The sequence below is a fragment of the Eleutherodactylus coqui genome, chromosome 12 (assembly GCF_035609145.1).
Source record: "Eleutherodactylus coqui strain aEleCoq1 chromosome 12, aEleCoq1.hap1, whole genome shotgun sequence".
NCBI lineage: Eukaryota > Metazoa > Chordata > Amphibia > Anura > Eleutherodactylidae > Eleutherodactylus > Eleutherodactylus coqui.
The window spans coordinates 24,598,316-24,619,006 of NC_089848.1; the positions used below are offsets into that span (position 1 = coordinate 24,598,316).

Sequence of the window (20,691 nt, forward strand, 5' to 3'; positions counted from 1 at the left end):
AGCTAGCGCTGGCATTTAGCACTGCCAAAAGCATGGTACCAAGTTGTGCCACGTTTTCAGCAGTGCTGAAACCACTGCCCATTCATTTCAATGGGCAATGTAGGGCTGAAAACAAACATGCATAACTGTCAAAGAACAGCATTTTGACGCTTGTGTGAACAGTCTTGTAGAGCGTTGAGTGCAGCGCTGAAAAGACAGTGCCAAATGCTGTATAAAAATGTCAGTGTGAGGGAGGCCTAAGGGTCATAATTGTCTGTCTTCTTTTGGTTAATTGCCTTTTTCTTGCCATTATGATAGCTGTGTGGTCTGTCCTGAAAAGCAAAACTATTCAAATCCTGCCCTAGAGGATGTTTTAATGCTGTCTGTTCCAACCCTGGTTATATAGAATCGGAGGGTTTGAAAGTAATCTACAAAAGTTGAGACACCTGTAGGAATAGTTTGCAGACAATTTCAAATCATAATTAGTTTATGTCGTTGATGCGTTCCTTGAAAAAAGTCCTTTGGTTAAAATGATAAATTCAAACTATTGTTGTGTTTCAGGTTAAAATCTATGCTATCCATTGTGTGAGTGTCTCATAAGACTGCTATAAAGCTTATCTATAAATGCTACTGTAAAGCATATCTATGCAGCAAAGGCAAGATAGCCACCGCACAGTCATGTACAGACAATAGAATTTTTTAAAAATCTACAATCAGAAAATAAAAACAAATGAGATAAAATGAAATATATTTCACCATCTGGTTGAAATTTGAATGAATCCTAAAAATTGATTCCCATTTTCTGCATGATCAAAAGGTGTTTTGAAGCGCTGAATTTTTTATTTTTTTTTTTGGCCATGATTAGCATAATTAGAAAGTTGTTCATGAGAAGCGGGCTGGACCAAAGGATAGGATGAAATGATGTTGTTTTTTTTGCTTTTACTAACTTGCAATATATCATGTATCTCCTCTCTCTTATTGTATTTGTAGAATGCTGGGATCTCAAGACCTGTAACAGCCGTATGCCCCTGACCATTCCTCAGACACTCATTGACTTTCCTGTACAGCTGGAGAGTTACAGCTGGAAGTTGATAGCTCCAGAGAATATTAGTAATGAAATCGTGTCCAAGTCCGTGTACCTACAGCAGGACGTTGTAGATAAACCATGCAACGCAGCAGCTGTGGGGTTCACATATGACATCTTCAGTTCCACTAACAAAGATACCTTAAAAGTTGGGGCTTTTTGCCCTAATGGATCAATTGAAAAGATTCAGTTGAGAGATAATGTTACTATCACTTTAAAAACACCAAGGAATGGAAATCCCGCAAAACTACTGACCCATGACCTCCACGTGTCTTTTGTATCATTCATTAAAGGTATGGTGCTAGTACGAAGTAATGTGAAGAGTTAAATAATGGTAATTTGCATATCAAAAGTTTGACACCATAATAATTCCAGGGTTCCACGAGATTTGTACTCTGTCGTTGTGGTGTTTCAGGCCCACTGGAGCAAATTGTTCTGGGCACCCTCACTCCAGCTACATTTCTAATGACATTTTGCACTATGGTGATTTTATTTCACACATATCTAGTATTATGATTCGTTACAAATCCTGACATAATACACTGCAATAAAGTATTGCACTGGACATAGTACATAGTCAGAATTGCTGCTTACTATAGGCAAGGCTCTGGATTTTTGTCTGTATTAGAGCTCATGCACACGGGCACATGTGGGTTTCAGCCATTCCTGTGAGTTTTCATGCACGTAAATACATAGCGTATTTATGCATTTACAAAATGCAGATGGGCCTGTTGATTTGCTGCTCCAATCCGCAGTAAATACACAGTTTTCCTGCACACTTACTGTACATTTGCGTTAGCCCATTGACTTTAAATGCTTATTGCAGTACGTAATACGCACCAAAATAGGACATGTTGTGTTTTTTTTATTTTTTTTCATGCGACTGAACATTACATGAAAAAAACACAAGAAATCAATGGGTTCTATTCACTGCATGTTAAGCGCCTAATACGCTATGCAAGTACACTTGTATGAACGAGCTGGGTTCTCACACACCGGAATCTCGGTGTAAATTTGGCGATTTGGCCGCAGCGAAAAACCACAAGACTTCCGCCGGTAAAGCACTGCTTCAAAACCTGTGGCACTTAGCTGCGGGTTTTAAAGCCGCTTGGCTGCAGGCTTTTCTATTGCGGCCGGCGCTCCCATAGAGAGCAGTGTGGGTGCAACAGAAAAAAAAAATGAACATGCTGCGGCCGTCGAATCCACACCACAACGCCGGCTTTGCTGTGACTGATTCTCCGTCCTGTGTGGACGAGATGTCTGAGGAATCTCATCCACAGGGCTGGCTAAACCCGGGATTAGCTGCCGCGGCAATATTCCAGACGGGATTTCCGCAGCAAATCCGCCCTGTGTGAACCCAGCCTTAATGTTCCACGAAGTTCAGTTTCTGCGGTGATTGTACTCAATGTTGGGGCTATATCCAGAATTACACTGGGTAACAAACCATTTTTGTTCCTGGGAATTTATTGCTAGTTTTGTGTTGTCTAGGTTACGTGTAAATTGAAATACGCTTTGGTTTAGTACCAGTTGAGCCAGTAGTTTAACTGGTCTGTATTTTATGCAGCATATCACTGCATGCATCACACCCAATCATTAAGAATTTAATGCTAGTCATGTGTGGCTTAGGTCAACTGATAGGGTGGTTTCACACGGGCGAGAAAATCGCGCAATTTTCGCCTGATGCCAGAGTCGATAAAAAAGCAGATTAATAAATCCATTGATTTATAATTGTTTCTTTCCCGTTAGCGATGTTTTCACTCATGCGATTTTTGCGAAAGTAAAAAAAATCACGACAGACTCTATCTTTCTGCATTTTGCCTTTTTTATCACCTATGTTTCTCTATGGAGCCTCCTTTTATCGCAACGCAACAAACTTGCGCTGTGATGTTTTTTTTTAAACATTAGAAGGTTCTATTGACCTTTGCGATAAAAAATTGTATGTTTTTATCGTGGACAGCAGCGATGCGATGCGAGATTATTCTAAGAAAAAGCATTGCTGACTATCAAAAATCACAGGAACAAATTAGTGATTTTTTTTATTTTTTTTTTACGGCAAAATCACGGACGCCCCTGTGAAACTAGCCGTAATGTGCTTTTATTGGGTTATAACTTTGATTTTGTACTAATTGAGGCAGTATTTAGCTGGCCTGTATTCTATGTATCACTACCTGCATCACACCCAATTGTGCATATTGCAAACAAACCTCTCATTGTGCATAGCACCTACATTTGCTTGTTTTTGCAAGTCTGGAGCTGCCTGGAAATTTGAATTAAACTTTAATGTTCGCAGGAGATAATCAGACAAGTAAAGTATCTGCACTGGTTTTATTTCTCACATCTTGAGGCCATAGGAAAACTAATGCAGATGTATTATCTGATTTGTCTCCTGTAAACAACATAAAGTATACTTCAGATTTCCAGGCAGTTCCAGACTTGCAAAAACAAGCAGATTTATGCCCTTTGAATGAAATAGATATATTCAAAACCTTTGTGACCTACGATATCAGGAACTGAAGTTTACAACCTGGGAACGCAGTATGTTACACGGAATTATCTATCACACTTAAATCTTAGTTTTTATTTATTTTTCCCACTTGCATTCACATCTATCAATATAGATTTATTTCTTCTTCTTCTGTATGACATACAGCTTAAATCTTGGAAACCTGTTTTTATATGTTTAGCCTTGGTTGTACCATGATTTGGATTTGCTTGTAAGCTTGTTTCTTAAAGGGATTTCCAGGGAGAATACTACTGATGACCTATCATCAGGAAAAGTCATCAATAGTTGATTGGCTGGGGTCCTGCCACTCGGGACCTTGACCGATCAGCTGAGCGGGCGCATGCTGAGAGTGCTGCAAATACACAGAGGTCGGAGCTGAAGCAACGTAAATCTCTGCGCCGACCTCTGTGTAGTGGCCGGCGCTTGCAACTGCAGGCACAGCTCTCATTAAAATCAACGCGAGCCGTGTCTGCAGTTACAAGCGTCTGCCACTACAAGGAGGTCGGTACAAAGACTCCCGCTGCTTCAGCTCCGACCTCTGTGTATTTGCGGCGCTGACAGCATGCGCTCACTCAGCTGATTGGTCAGAGTCCCAATCGACGGACCCCAGCTGATCAACTACTGATGACTTATCCTGAGGATAGGTCCTCAATAGTATTCTTCCTGGAAAACTCCTTTTAAGGTCACTTAAGCAGAAAAATATATAAATACAGATCCTTGGGTTGTCCTTTTCTATCATGTTGGTGAAGCGAAAAACTGGTATAAATGCCTTCTCCATTAGAGCAACTCCTGTCCATATGGATGTACCCTCTTAATTAGCCATAGTGGAGAGGTACTTCATAGAGCTGCTCCTGCTCTGGAGAACTTTGTGCAACCATGTGCTCTTTTGAATTGGCACCATACAATATCACATTTCTTCTTCGGCAACCCCTGTGATTTTCTGAGTCTAAACGAGTTTTCCTCTAGAGAAGTGGTTGACCAAATTGGACCATTCTTTTCAAGTAACTGCGGAGTAGAATTTAACAATTTAACAGACCTACACAGATTAGGCATAGCATTACCCCATTAAGTACCAAGCACAGTAAATATATGGCGCTTGGTCCTGGACTTTAATCCTGGCTGGTAGTTAAAAAATATGGCGCAGATTAAAGCTCCTGCAAAGTAGCAGATCAGGTTCTCCACTGTTAGTCACAGGTGAGGACCTGGAGGAGAAGGCAGAAGAAGTTTTTGATTTCTCTCTTGTAGACTATATAGTGCTTAATCAGTGCTATGTAGGGAATGGAGAAAGCTGAAGTGTCACTTCTGCTATTTGACCCAACGATCATGTGATTGCTGGGTGCTTCCTGCCACAGCAGAGCTGCCAGGTCCTACCAGGCCCAAATCAGCTCTGTTAGTAACTACTGTTACACTAGTGGGATGTTTTTCCCTGTAACTATGGCTGCTATGGATACAGTGGAAAAGTGTGGAATTAAAAAAAGACAATGTGAATGACCCCCAGAGGTCTTATATGACATCATGGGGGATACAGATGAGAAAAAAAATTGTTACAAAAATAAGAAAAATTACAGAATAAAATAAAAAATATATGGAAAATAGCAAATGACCCACTGCTGACGCCAAATTAAACCATCACTGTATAACGTAGCATAGTATACTAGTCTGAAAAAAAGACAAATGTGTAATCCAAGACTACACAAATTTTATATAACAGAACATCCGAAACAAAATGAGGAACCCGTTCGTGTTTGTTATTTTAGCGTAAATATATTAGTAGTTTTAAAATAACTATAAATTAGCTTTTTACCCCTAATAATCCAACCCATCATGGCAGCAGTATTCCCTAATGACAGTGACCCATTTCAACAGTACAAAGTACCCTGCTACACTGTTAAAAAACAGGTCCAGAATGATTTAAAGAACTGCAAAATGTTCAACTTGTGGAAAACATCCAGAAGGGCATCAAACACCAAATGAAACTATTTTCTTGGTTGAAAAATAGGTTAAAAACACAAGGGAGCACCAGCAATAAAATCACCTACAGACAACATGTTTCAAACCTGCACAGGTCCTCAATCTCTGAGCTATGTGCAGGTCTGAAACATGTTGGCTGTAAGTGATTTTATTGGTGGCACTCCCTTGTGTTTTGAATATATTTTTGATTATAGAAGATGCTGGATGTCCTTTTTGAATGCTTTCCATGATTTGACTTTCCAGGAGTTGGCCTGGTGCTTTCCTTCCGTGCACCATTTAATTTATCCAGTTATGTCTACTGCATGCTATGAGGACTGTATAGTGAGCTGACTGCCTAGCTTTAATATATTGTGACAAAATGTTCAATGTGATGACTTGTCCTTCAAATTCCTCCGACGTCAATGCAGTTGAACATGCGGGATGTGCTTGAAAAAACACATTCAATCCATGGAGGCAACTTGAGTGGAACCGGTCACGTCTCCACAGCGCCATAAACTAGGTTATGATGTTGTTGGGAAACATGACGTGTGATGTATTGTGATGGATCTAGTATTATAGAGAAACAGCCAAAATTAAGGAGCATCTGTACTTTCAGAAAACTTTTGACCTGTCGAAAGCTTCGAGCAATTGAAGACATCCTCATAGAGAAGTATAGTGCCATCCATACACCTCTATGAAGAACGTCTTCAGTTTCTGGAAGTAGGTGAAAAACAGCGAGAATAGCCAAGGAGGTACAGCACTTGGGTGAGCTCTGCAGCCCCCTTCTTCTAGTGATTAGTGGGGGCCTCAGCAGCAGAACCTCCACTGATCAATACTTTTGATAGGTGTCTTTGACATGTCAAGTTTTCTAGAAGCGTAGCTAGTCTTTTTAAAGGATCTATTACTAACGTCTTGGAGCCAGATACCACAGGACCCCTTCAGAGGTCTTGTACAGTGGAGATCTGTTGTGGAGGCACAACGGGGAGCTACTCAGTATTGGGTGGGGGTTTTTCATGCTATGGCTGATCACTGTACATTTGGTGGTAATGTTTTGGGGTTTTGGTGGCCCTGCTCACGAATTACTCAGACCCCTTAACAATGTCTTATACTATAATGTTCTGATCTCTTCTTTACTTGATTTTAAGACCTGCATGCATACAATTTCTATTTTGCAGTGTATAATGTCTTCATCGTTTGTGGTTATTTCCATTTTAGAGGTGAGCATATTCACGGTGTCTCCAAAAACTGAAGACACGATTTACCTGGAAACGCCAAACTATGAGAGTGGGCTTCCCGATTATGCATCTGCCTCGTGGAGCATAAATTTAACTAAAAAGCAATCTGCAAAGCTGAAATTTGGAAAAGACAAGATGGACATATCATGTGAAAAGGGCAGTGCTTATGTCAACATAATGGAACAGAAAGATGGCAGCCCAGAAACCGTACGAAGAGAGGATCAGCAACTACCAAGTCAGTTGAATATATACTCAACATTCTGGGTTAATATTTCCAACTGCAAACCATGGACAGGAACAAAGAAGCTTAAACTTCAGTTCTGCATTACCTTCAATCAAATATCCCCTGGTGAGATAAAGCCTTCAAGACCAGGTTGATTATTTTGTCTATTAACATGTTGCAGGCACAGCACATTTTTTGCAACCTTTCTTTTCTAAAATAGTCATATAAAAACATATAACTAGACCCAAGAGCCTTAACTTTTGTACTATTACACTGGTTAGAAGAGTCTTCGAAAACATAGTCGTTTTTTAACCCCCCGTGAATCAAGGGGGGTTCTTTAAATGTCCTTTACATTCTTCGGCTTGCTAGTTTTAGGCTACATTCACACAAGTTCTCTTCATTGTGGGATGCACAAAACTCGCGCAAATATGAACTCTGTTCTTTTGAATGAAAACCTACCTGATTTTGATTTTTCTCTTTCCCTCAAAGCAATGCTACATGATATATATACACACATATTATAATATAATTTTTTTGAATTTTGTTTGTTTTTCACTCCATTGGAATGCATCACTCATTGTTTCCGATGGGACCCTCAAACATCGCACATGCCATATGATGTGCATGCAAGTGCAGTGTTTTCCATTGAAATCAATGGGAACCACTTGCAGATCCTCTGACGCGCCTGAAACAAGTACCGGAGGATCGCAATTTCACAGAAGCAAGGCATTTTTGCTTGTAAAACATCTCGCTTCCGCAGGTTAAACGCACGTTGACAAGTGTGATATCGAGCTGGATTTTTCAACCTGATGTTGCACTTGGCCATGTGAATGTAGCCTTAGAATTACAGTGCTTATAAAATAAATAAATCTTTTTATTTGTATGGCACCAACTTATTCCGCAGCACTTTCAGGTAATTTATTACCCCCAACCAAGCTGGGTACTCCTTTTACCAACTTTGGAAGGCTGAGTCAAGCTTGAGTCGGCTACCTGAACCACGCGGGGATTGAACTCGCATCCTTCAGGTCGTGAGTGAGAGCTTAGGACTGCATTTATGCTGCCTTTACAGAAAAGAAGTATTGACCCTTTGGAGAACTCCCATGTCTTATTGCATACCAAAATTTAGGATGATTTGATGCCTGGCAGCACGTATATTACTATAGCCTTACTGCTCACATAGTAACTTTGCTAAATACGGTGTATACATATCATGTTGCACATATTCTGCAGCGCTGCATGCAGCAAATTCTACATTAAATTACAAATTGAAACTGCTGTAATCAAAATGATCCTTTTTATAGATATTTTTTTTCTGTTTCTAGTTTTAAAATATATACTGATTGCAGTGGGTTTAGCGGTTGGCGTTGTTTTGACCGTAATAGCAACGATTTGCTGCATCAAAAACAAGTAAGTGTCTGTATTGTCCTCTGTGTTTGTGCTGTACAACATCTACAACACGAAGTATTCCACAGTTTGCATATCTGTCAATGTAAATCTATGGTGTGGACAAAGTAAGCGCGCTCTCAAAAATGTTAGTGTTTAGTAGTTGATTTTTGTCAAAAGTAAAATCTAAATCAAATCCATATCTGTTGTGACAACCCCCTCCTTCCTCTTGCTTTTAAAACCCTCAATTCTAGTAGGGATACATGTGTAAAATCAGGGAGGATTATAGTCAGGTGTATGAATTATACCAAACAGGTGGTAATTAGAGATGAGCGAGCATACTCATTAAGGCGATTTACTCTAGACAGCATGGCGTTTTTCGAGTACCTGCTGGCTCGTCCCTGAATATTCGGGGGGGGGGGGGGGGCGGCGCGGGGCGGCGGAGGGGAGCGGGGTGAAGAGAGAGATATCTCTCTCTCTCTCTCTCCCTCCCGATCCCCTCCGCAACCCCCCACAGCCCCCGAATCTTCAGGGACGAGCCAGCAGGTACTCGAGAAAAGCGATGCTCTCTCGAGTAAATCGCCTTAACAAGTATGCTCGCTCATCTCTAGGTTTCAACCTAGATATGAAAATGATGATCATTACCAGTAGTCATTAACTGAAATAGAAACAGCTGTTTAGGAGGCTTAAAATTGGTTAAGGAACAGCCAAACTGTACTACAAAGGTGAGGTTGTGGAAGACCGTTTCATGTCACAGATCATACACCATGGCAAAACTGAGCAGAGCAACGAGACACAAGGTAGTTAAACTTTATCAGCAAGTTCTGTCCCAGGCAAAGATTTCAAAGCAGACTTGGATTCAAAATCTGCTCTTTTGAAGAAGCACAAAGAAACTGTTGAGGACCGTAGATGCAGTGCTTGGCCAAGGAAACTTAGTGCAGTAGAAGAAAGACACATTGTGTTTAATTCACTTCCAAATCGGAAGAGCCATCAGCTCAGAACTATCAGAAACCAGTGGGATCCAGGTGCACCTATCTACTGTTCAGAGACATCTGGCCCAAAGTGGTCTTCATGGAAGAATTGTGGCCAAAAAGTCATAAATTTAACGTAGAAACGAGCCAAACAACTCAACTCTGCACAAAAATATAGGAACTGGTGTGCAGACAAAGCATTCTTACTTTGCAGCATTGTTTACACCTGCCTAAAACATATGAGTATGTGGCAATGTAGCTCGTAGGAAAACCGTGAAAAAGGACTACAAAAACATTACGGGTGTAGCTTCCTCTTAACCTGGGCTACTGTCACACATTAGCACAATCGGCCATAGTTATTCTTTACAGCACTTGGGGTTGCCCATCTTAGTCCCAGTGTTCTCTCACCCCCAAACCCCGTCTCTTAGAGCCCTTTTACATGGTACAACTATTGGGCCCAGATGCACTCAACAGTCGTCCAACTATAATCGCTCAGTGAATGCCTACGATTGCTCCAGCCTCTCTCCTCCATTCACAGTAAACAGACAATTGTTCATAGATTGACTGGCTACTACACATGGGCAAATAGTCGTTCATTTTTTAGGCATGCATAAACCAAGCGACAAAAAATAAGCCAACAAATTATTGTTTGTTGTCCAGGTTTCCATGACCCAGGGAGAATCTGAACGATTGGCCCGTGTACAAGGGGCCCTTAGTCTGGCCTTCTCCATATGTTAGGGAAACTTTTCATAGTCTTTAATGGTAATGGTATTTTTTTTTAAATAACATTTACTTTGGGTAGAGGTGCCAATATAAAAGGAAAAAAATGATTGTAGATTACCCAACAAGTGTTACTTTCATTTGCTAATACTGTACATACATTTTTAACTTGCAGGAAAAAGCAAATCAAAGCTCCTGTAGGTATATACAACTCCAAGGTCAACACAGAGGCTCCACGACGTCAAGCCTTTTTCAAGAAGGGAAAAAAGAATAATGAGTCCCATATCTATGCAGTCATTGACGATCACATGGTCTATGGCCACCTCTTACAAGAAGAAACCAATGAAATGGTCCCAGAAGTTGATGTGTACCAACCATTTGAAGGCCCCATGGGGAATGCTCCACCTATTCCCCTGATCAATTTCCCTAATGGAAGCACCAGAGTAGATGTAAAGGAGGAGAGTATCAAAGAAGATATAGAGGATAGAAGCATCGAAGGCGCTATAATGGATGAACCTCGTTCTCTTTCAATGAAAAATAATGATATTTACGTATTCTCTCAATCCTTTTCAAAGCAACCAGTGGAAAATGAGGATACTAGTATAACCTACATGGATGATACAAGAAGTGGAGCTACGACACCTGTGTTTGGTCTCTGACAAAGACAAATGTTATTTATTTGATATCTTTTGACACTGAAGCAGATGAGATATATATTATATCCAGTGAGTACTAGAGAAATGACTCCTATATACAGTACAGCGCTACAGTCTATACAGAGCAGCTCACTAAGTCGTGTGACTGAATCAGACGTTCCAACACTTCCAGTGGGTAAAATCTATAAGATGCAAGTCATTGTGTATTTTTGTTTTTAAGTTTTATGCCAAAGTGATAAATGTGTATCTGTCCTATCGCAACTTGCTATACTTGTTGTAAAACTTTTTTTCTTTCACAAAAATGTAAAGGTTGAAAAGGCTTTGAAGAACATGGCTGCTTTCCTCCAAAAAGGCTGTGACACGGGTTGTCCGACATAGCAACTTCAATGGAGCTGAGCTGTAATGCCAAACATAGCCATGGAAGAGTTGTGGTACTGTTCTTGGAAGAAAGGAACCAAGTCTACGTAATCTGGTACAACCCATTTAAAATCCTAGAGAGACGTTTGTCGCCTACTTGAGTTCCACCAACTCCCAGCCTTCAAATTAAAGGGAAACAATAAAAGTAGCCATTTAAAAAGTATCTGCACTTTCACTTCGGAGTGCTCCTGCTCCATTAGCTACTTTTGGCTCCTTATGGCACCTGAAGACGACCCCATATAGTGTTTATAAAGTGCTATACGGGTCCATTTTTATCTGCCGTAAGGAGCCAAAATCGGCAAACAGCGCAAGAGTGCTCGAAATGAAAGTGTAGGTACTCTTTAAGGGAATGCAGAGACTATTCCATATAGCAATAGGCAAATCATGAAACCCCTTTTAAACCCCATTGAAGCCTTGGATTGGATCATTCACTTTTTAACTGAAAGAAGAGGAAGTAAAAAGCAAATTGCAAATATGAACCTTTAGGACCTTACATGAGATGGTGAAAGTCACTTTAGAGAACTGGACTGGGGAAATGTGTGGACTAAATTCCACGGACAGTGGACAGCCCCAATATTGCTTACAGCATGTCCTATTTCCATATGTCTTCATGGGTGCGAATAGGACATGCACTGTCCATGAATGTTCTGTGTTTGTGCATATCAGGTAGCACACAGGCGAGTGCCATCGCTCTTCCAGTCTACTGGCCAATGTAATGATATTGTGCATGTTGGCATGTCAATGTGCTAGACTGTGGCTACCTAAATCCTCACGTCTTGATCGTCCTGAATAGCACGTTTAAGCTTTCTTCACAATTGTTTGCTTCTGTAAAGTTTTTTAAAGTTTTTTTTTTTTAAGCCCGTTAAAAAGACATAATTTTGTGTGTTTACTTTTTATTTTGTCTGGGGGGGGGGTGGAATTTTTTTTTTTTCATGTGGTTCTAAATTCCTGAGAAGCGTATGGGGCAATGCATGAAAAAGCCCCTCTTAGAGCTTGGTGCCTTTTGGTGTGTCTCAGGTCAGAAAGCATGTCACGTCACCGTGGTAGGAAGGTTTAAGTATTGTTGCAGAGTGGAGTTGTCATGGTGCCTTTGTATTAATAGTACTAGTGATATTTGTTTACATGTGCACTAAAATCCTGAATATCAGACTATTTATCCATGCTAATGTTATCCATGCATATTACTTGAATGGGTTTTCCATCCTGTAATAGGTGTGATATAGGAATCCACATCACACCACCTAGTCACAAGTGGCGCAGTATTAGGAAACGGGCAAAGGGACTTCAATTGTCGGACCACTGACCCGAGTCAAATAGGAGCATATACGCATCAGCTATGAGCCCCTTAGAGAAATGTGGTCCAGTCTTGGATGGTCCTATCCTCTTTCCTATTGGGTAGCAAGAACCTGTGTGGGACTCCCCTCTTCAAGGGAACTGCATATTTGCAAACCCAAGGGTGGGGTAGTGGAAAAAGCATGAGATGGGAAACAAACACCCGGTCCTTCTGTTCTGTGTGTCAAAACCTGGCATCCTATTCAGTGCCCCTCTCTTCTATGTAAGACACAGCAAACAACAATGGCCGTTACTGTTATTGTTGGGAAATGCTCACTGCCTTAGAGATGCTGGTTACAATAGAAGTTTTTAAGAATGGGTCCAAAAACTAATAGAAATAAGAGCAGAGGTATCTGGCCGTCCTTACAACCTGGTGATTCAGCGCTGCAACCCCATGGTCCTCCCGGTCTTTGTTGTGGAATGGATACCACATCACCGCTCCAAACTCTTGGCATCATGACACCCAGGATATGGGCAGAGATACTGCAAACTCTAATTGGCTGCAGCGGTCATGGACCGTGGGACTGCAGCGCTGGATCGGCAGCTCTGAGGATGGGTAAGTATCTCGGCTTTCGTTATTTTAATGGTGTTGGACCTATTTTTAAAAACTAGTATAGTAACCGCACAACCATTTTAACAGACTAAATGGGAACTGTGTGAAGGTCGGTGGCATCATGGAAAAACCACAATAATCTTGGTTGTAGAGTGTAGTAAAAAAATGGCAATTCAGATCCCATAATCTAGATGTACATGAAATGTATGACTACAATCCAAGAAAGGGCAACACAGACACTTTTTATTAGGTTTTTTTTATGCATAAGGCTCAATGATCTCTTTTAGCCATTTTTGCCTTCTTTCTTATAAAATCTAACACAAATTCTAGACTTGAAAGGAAGAGTTCAATGGCACAAATGTAATCTAGGTAAATAATCTTCACCTGCCACGTATTGAGGACTTTTTACAGTCCTTGATCTCGCGGATGGTAGTCTTCTTTAGTTACTTAGGTTGCAGTTTTGGTACAAGCCGATTTTGCGGTCTATTAGAAAATGACCGAACCACTCATTGGGCTAAGGCTCCACAACAACGCGACATCACAATGAAGACTTGGGGAAATCTCAGAATGACTGCTGCAGATGGTGTAGACTTAATTTGAACAGTCATAAAGACAATTGTCTTTTTTTTACCATAGTGAACATGGATTGCAGCCACTGTCAGCCCTTTAGTTGGCCAATGGTTGGCAGTATGGATCCCTAGCCTTAACCACCATTAGTTCAAGTCAGATCCCATCCAGTTCTGTATGTCATGTATATGTTGTAAATATATTTAATGTATTAATCTATTGATTACCTAGAACTCTTATTGTGTACCTGTAATTCATCCAAACTATAAACTGTTGAGAATGTAAGTTTTGGATGAGACAGAAAATTCTCTCTTGGAGTTGATGACCTGTCGGGATCTGTTGGGAGAAACCGGAGTTTACAAGGGGGGTCTCTTAAGTCATGTAAATGCGAGTACAACGTTATAAGGATTTTTTAAATCTAAAAATGCTCACTTAAAACCACAGCATGTTGGTAATAAAGCAATTCTTTTATGTCTATTACGTCTTATTTTGAAGACTTACTCGTTAGGGACTCAAAAAAAAAAGAGCCATGTAGAGGTATGAGGGACCCAATCTTCCTTGTTATATCTCTCGTTTCATATGGAGCTTCATTCTGAGGAGAACATTGTGGTGCGCTCAATCTAATGCTGTTTCATGGAGGTAGAAGCCATGCTTTCAGAAAAAAATATCTTTGTATTATGGTGCTGTTCCAAAACCCAAGATTTCTTCCAAAACTCATATGAAGTTAGAAACAAAACTTTTTTTATAGCATCCTTTAACCCTTTGCAATCCAATTTTGGATTCAGGGTTTCCTAGGGGGCTTTCTCTTTCTGCCATTATACAATAGCGCCATCTGCTGGCTAGAGCTAATACTGTGGTATGGGACATGCTGGAGAGGCCCCCGACAACAGAGCGGCCAGTAATATACAGTAAGAATACCCTGTCGGATGTCTACCGACATCGGAGCTGTACAGCCTTTAATCAGAATGTCTTCAGATGTCAGACTGTGCATTGGAAAGGGTTAAAAACATCCTCATATGACCAGATGGGAAAAAAAGAGAATGATTTTGACATGTTTCAAGCCTCATAAACTTGGCTCTTCCTCATAGTCACCCAATATGGTGCTGTAGAGAGACGGCATATGGTGGCAAACAAAGCTCCTTGGTAGAGAGGGCAGGGACTCTGTGTGCCTCTCTAAGGGCTCAGTCAGACAAGCAAAAAAAAAAAGTGCTACACGCATGTTCAAAATGCGCGTGACCATAGCTCCATGTCCATTGCTTTCAATAGGGCCGGCACTACTGCTGCCAACCCCATCAAAAGCAATGGGATGGAGGGGGGCGTGGCCAGCTAATGGAGGAGTGAGACGCACCTCGGCTCGGCTCCCGCATCCAGCCCCACTTAGCCCGTATGTGGAGGACCCAGACCCGGCACCTTACAACCATGGCGAAGGGGAAGAAAAGAGGAGCAGCACCAACCTCTCCGGACGACTCCAGGAGCAGCATCGCGCCCTTCCTGAGGAGAACAGCGGGAGCGGAGTCCCGGGAGCTCGCACCCAAGATGGCGCCCGCTCCACTTCCGGAGCGACAACCCAGCCCGGCAACGGGCAGCGATCAGCCGGCAAGAACGCGGGGAGGAAGCAGAAGCCTCGGCGGCCCGGCGGCAGACTCCGGCTACCACGCACAGCAGAGCAGAGGAAGCGGCACGGAGCTAGCGGCAGACGGCGGACCGCCGGCACCCGACGGCAGCGACCTAGAGGAAGGGGGAGGAGGAGCGGCAATCATAAAGGGGGCCACGGCAGCGGGAGCGGTGAGTGGGAATAAAGAGCCGGCCACAGAGACAAGGGGAGACCCCACCAGCCTAGAACCCGAGCCACAAACAGCCCAGGTAGCCCCCCCTCAGGCAGCCCTGCAGCACCCAGCAGAGGAAAGGGAGCCAGAGAGGGCAGCACAAGAGAAGGGGAGAGCACAGCAACCACCCCCAGCAGGAGAGGCTAAAGTGGAGCAGGGTATAAGAGCCACAACGCATATTGGCAGCAAGCCCAACAAGGGGGTACAGCCATGCCAGAGACACCCACAGCACCCCGCAAGGTGGGGTGAATCCCCCCAACAAGAGGCAGCACTGGCCAGTGAACACCCCCCACCAGGAAACAGCCCCTCAAGGCAGAGCAGCACCCCACCTGCACCCAGCTCCCCAGAGCCACCCACATGGCAAGGAGACACTCCTAAGGGCCCTACATGTAGCCTGCACACCAAAACGCCGGAAGCCGACACAAGCCAGTCACGACTGAGCTCCCCTCAGACACAAAAGAATGTATTACAAAACAAGACCAGACCGGCTGACGAGCAGGCCACAATCACAAACAAGCCACCACAGAGGCCAAATAAACAGAACGAGCCCAGTAACTGGGCCAAGAATGCATCAACATCCCCTGCATCGCAGCCGGACCGGGCTCCTCAGCGGCCCAATCTCCCACTGACACACGACTCCCCAGAGCCACCTCTAGGACCCAGAGGCCCCCCTAAAGAATCCACAGACTACCAACAGCCCGAGACAGAGCCTGATACACCAGTACAGCCACATCATAACGCCCCGCTACCGCAAAGAAGCGCGGGACAGAGAAGATACACGCAGACTAATGCGCAAAGTGCAACCAAACCCAAAACCCCCGAGCCGCAAACCAGCAAACCGAACCTGGGGACTGGCAGCGCAGACAACTACGGCAACAGGACAGGACGAACAAACACCAGGGGTCCAAACCAGAGTGTATCCAATAACCAAACCCTCAAACCAGACGTAGGAGAAGACTGGGATTGGAAAAGCCATCTTAGGGCCTTACCGACACAGAATCACATCGATACCCTTTTCCAGCAACTCGAGGCTGCACGCAAGAAGGATGTCGCATCTCTCCAGCAGGAGATACGACAAATAGGCCAGAGAGTAGAGGCAGTAGAGGAGGCCCAGGAGAAGGTCACAGAAACGCTCGAGGCCCATGATCAAGAACTACACTTGCACTCTCAACAGATCTTGGATCTCTATACGCACCTCGATGACCTAGAAAACCGTCATCGGAGAAATAACATACGAGTAAGAGGACTTACTGAAGAAGTCGAACCATCACAACTTGAGGGCTGGGCCCAGTCATTTTTCAACAATATACTAAAAAGACCGGAGTCCTCCTTATTAGAAATCGACAGAATACACAGGTCACTCGGCCCGAAATCCCCAGACCCTAGCAGACCCAGAGATGTGGTCTGCCGAATCCACTTCTATAAAGATAAGGACTTAATTCTACAAAAAATACGAACTATTAAAGAATTGTCCTTCAAGGGTACCCAGATCCTGATTCTTCCAGATCTTTCCCGTCGAACCCTGCAGCTGCGCAGAGCATTGAGACCGCTGCTGACCATCCTCCAAGACAGGGAGATTCCCTATCGCTGGGGTTTCCCCTTCCAATTACATGCTTCTAGGAATGGCAAGACAGTAACATTCCGAGGACTGGGAGACTTACCACATTTCTTGGGAACGTTGGAATTACCTCCAGTCCGACTACCAGATTGGCCAACACCGTGCTCCCTTCCAGTGCCACCCCCAAGGAACACGTGGCAACCGGTACCTCCGAGATCCAGACGACGACGCAGAGACCAACGCCAGAGGGGAAATGAAGACCCAAGAAGTGGCGCAGCAGAGTGACCAGGACGCAGTCACTTCGAATCTATAACCTCATACTGTCCTACTTCTCCTCTTTTCACGCATACTTTCCTACTATACAATAACCCCCTTCCCCCCTCTCTTAAGTGCGCCCCTACAGGGTGAACAGGATACAAGATCTAATTAACAGGGGGGACGACTTTGACGTAGCCGGGTCTGGGAATGCCCACTTATCAGTTTAATGATCCCGGTTCCTATAGCCGGGATGTACTTTCTCGACGGGGTTGAGGGGCGGGAGGGAGCCCACCCTTTCTTGGCCTCCACACTCCCACATAGGGCTGACAGCTAACTTAAGCTGTTGGTTTTTTTTTGCCTAGTTTAGGCAAACCACTAGTTTTAGGGGACCACTAGCGGCCCCTTACCAGATGTTGTTTGTTCTGAAGTTACGTGTTTACCCCCTATATGGTCTTTCCCGATGTGTTGTTTCCTTTTGTGTCACCCTCCCCTATTCTTCCCCACCCCCAACCCTTCTGAGGAGAGATGGGAGATACGCGGACACTCTGATCTTTAAGCCCAAATGGCGAACCTAACATTTTGCACCCACAATACCAAGGGACTAAACAGCCCACAGAAGAGACGGCAGCTCCTCTACCACCTCCATAAAAAAAGAGCGATGGTAGTCATGCTGCAAGAGACCCATTTCAGGGAGGGGAACGTACCATCTTGCACCTCCTCGTACTACCCCAAGTGGCTCCATAGTCCCGACCCTTTGAGAAAGGCGGGAGGGGTTTCCATTGCCCTACATAGGACACTCCAATACCAGCAAGTTGATTCTTTTATTGACCCAGGGGGCAGATATATTTTTCTTAAGATAGAAATACTGGGTACAGTGACCACGTTTGCTAATATTTATCTCCCCAATCAGAACCAAGTGCCTGCGGCGCTGAGAGTGCTGAACGCACTAGCCAAATTCGCGGACGGATCGAGAATAATCCTGGGAGGAGACCTTAACGTGGCAATGGACCCCTCAGTGGACACTTCATCGGGTAAGTCCTCCGTCTCCCGGGCAGCAATCAGGGCACTCAAAAAAAAACTAGACACATTACAATTAATAGATCTTTGGAGAACACTACACCCAGACACCCGGGATTACACGTTCCACTCAGCGGCTCACAACTCTTACAGTAGGATTGATTATCTTATGATCTCGCATAGCCTCCTAGATAGCTCCCCCTCATGCTCACATGGGGACCTGCTGTGGTCGGATCACGCCCCGGTCTTTGGAGGTCTAGCGGGATGGGGATCCACACTTAGAAGTCAGTCTTGGAGACTTAACGACAATCTCCTAAAAGATCCCCTGTGCGTTTCAACACTTAAAAAAGAAATTGAAATCTTTACGGAGACCCACCAAGCGGACCAGACCCCTGCACCAATAAAATGGGAAACCCTCAAGTGTATACTAAGGGGCGTGCTGATTTCACAGGGAACTAGGATTAAAAAAGAAAGAGCTGCCGCTTTGACGGGGCTATTAGCGACCCTGAGGGACAAAGAGAACGCAAACAAAAGACAACAAAAGGAAACACTGCGGGCGGAAATCTCGTTGGTCCGCCAGCAGATCCTAGAGATATTAGATCAGCGCTCCCTAGCCCTCAGGGACAAAATCAGAAAAGGGTCCTTTGAATACGGGGACAAATGTGGTTCGCATTTGGCTAGAACCCTCCACCCTAGGTCCCCCCAAACGTATATTCCTAAAATTCAATCCGCTAGAGGCCAAATAGTACACAACACCAAAGATATTCTGGAGGAATTTAAATCCTATTACAATAAACTTTACAACATCCCGATAGAGCCACATACCCCACATCAGACCCTCAAAAATGAGATAGATGCCTATCTCTCGGAATACGCACCGAAGAGCCTGACACCAACAGAGGCCGAGGCCTTGGAGCAAGACTTCTCACCCTTAGAACTGACCGACATAATTCAAAACCTGAAAGTAAATAAGAGTCCGGGCCCAGATGGCTACACAGCCAGATTTTATAAGTTATTTGCGGAAGAGCTGGTCCCAATAGCTTTAGACGCATTCAACGCGGTAAATAGAGGCCACCCGTTCCCCAAGCAGGCGTTGCAAGCCCACATCACGGTCATACTTAAACCAGGCAAGGACCCCTCGGCCTGCGGGAGTTACAGACCAATCTCACTGATAAACGTCGATCTCAAGATGTTTGCTAAATTGATAGCAAACAGAATACAAAATCAAATCCCCAAGCTGATCCATTTGGAGCAGGTTGGCTTTGTCCCTGGCAGAGAGGCAAGGGACAATACTATTAAAACAATGTCCCTAATAGCTAGGGCCAAAGCAACAAACACCCCCCTATGCCTCCTGTCGATTGACGCAGAGAAGGCTTTCGACAGGGTGAGCTGGACCTTCCTCTCTGCCATACTAGAGAAAATCGGACTGGGCCCACGGATGCTCCAGTGGATCATGGCGCTCTACCAGGATCCCACTGCGAGAATCAGAGTGAACGGGACGTTGTCCGACACGCTCAGAGTAAGCAACGGGACGAGACAGGGGTGCCCTCTCTCCCCCTTTCTCTATATTCTTACTATGGAAACCTTAGCGAACGCGATTCGCAGTAACGACTCAATAAAGGGTTACAGGATTAGCACCTCAGAACATAAAATGGCATTATTCGCCGATGATCTGCTGCTATACCTGTCCAACCCCGAATCGGCATGCCTGTGCTCTTAAAGGAATTCGAGAAATTTGGGAGAATTAATAACTATAAAATCAATGCGCAGAAATCAGAAGCCCTGAACATATCACTCCCGCAGGCCGAGGTCTCCCATCTGAGGTCGGTACTCCCCTTTCGGTGGGTCGACTCACACTTAAAATATTTAGGAATATATATTTCAGCGGAGCCCACGGCAGCCTATAAATTAAACTTCATCCCATTTGCCGAAAGGCTAGAGAAGGATTTGGGCAAATGGAACCCCCTTTACATTTCATGGAACGGACGAATTAATGCGGTAAAAATGGACGTGCTGCCCAGATTTTTATATATCAGTCAAACCGTTCCAATAGGACTCCCAAGAGTATTTTTCAAAAAAATTAGATCTTTGATCATAAAGTTCGTATGGAAGGGGTGCAAACCACGACTGCGCTACTCCATACTGACGAGGGAAAAAGAAAGGGGAGGCCTGGGCCTACCAGATTTCGCGTTATACCATAAAGCCAACATAGCAAACTGTGTCCTCGATATTATTAAAAGTAGAAGTTCAAGGCTATGGGTGGAAATAGAACACGCAGGAGAGACGGACGGCCTATACGGAGTCCCCTGGATACCAACCAGGCGGATAAAAGACATTCCTAATATCTCTCCCTTCAGTCTCCAATTGTTTACCACATGGGCGGGCTTTGCGGCTCGCATCGGCCTGGTAACAGTTCCGGGGCCACTAACACCACTTATTGCTAATCCATTATTTGAAAT

The 20,691-nt window shown here is 43.9% G+C and overlaps 1 protein-coding gene across 2 annotated transcripts in view; it reads left to right on the forward strand.

Annotated features, from left to right (window-relative positions):
* The window catches only part of CDCP1 (CUB domain containing protein 1), a 48,498-nt gene extending 34,448 nt beyond the window's left edge, over window positions 1-14,050 (forward strand). Inside the window, exons 6-9 of one of the 2 annotated variants that reach the window (XM_066585439.1) lie at window positions 970-1,356; window positions 6,732-7,124; window positions 8,297-8,381; window positions 10,224-14,050. In XM_066585439.1, the coding sequence (XP_066441536.1) occupies window positions 970-1,356; window positions 6,732-7,124; window positions 8,297-8,381; window positions 10,224-10,707 (1,349 nt within the window). In that variant the 3' untranslated portion in view covers window positions 10,708-14,050. The remainder of the gene's footprint in view (window positions 1-969; window positions 1,357-6,731; window positions 7,125-8,296; window positions 8,382-10,223) is intronic. The other variant, XM_066585441.1, reaches the window with a different exon arrangement.
* Window positions 14,051-20,691: the final 6,641 nt, after the last annotated feature.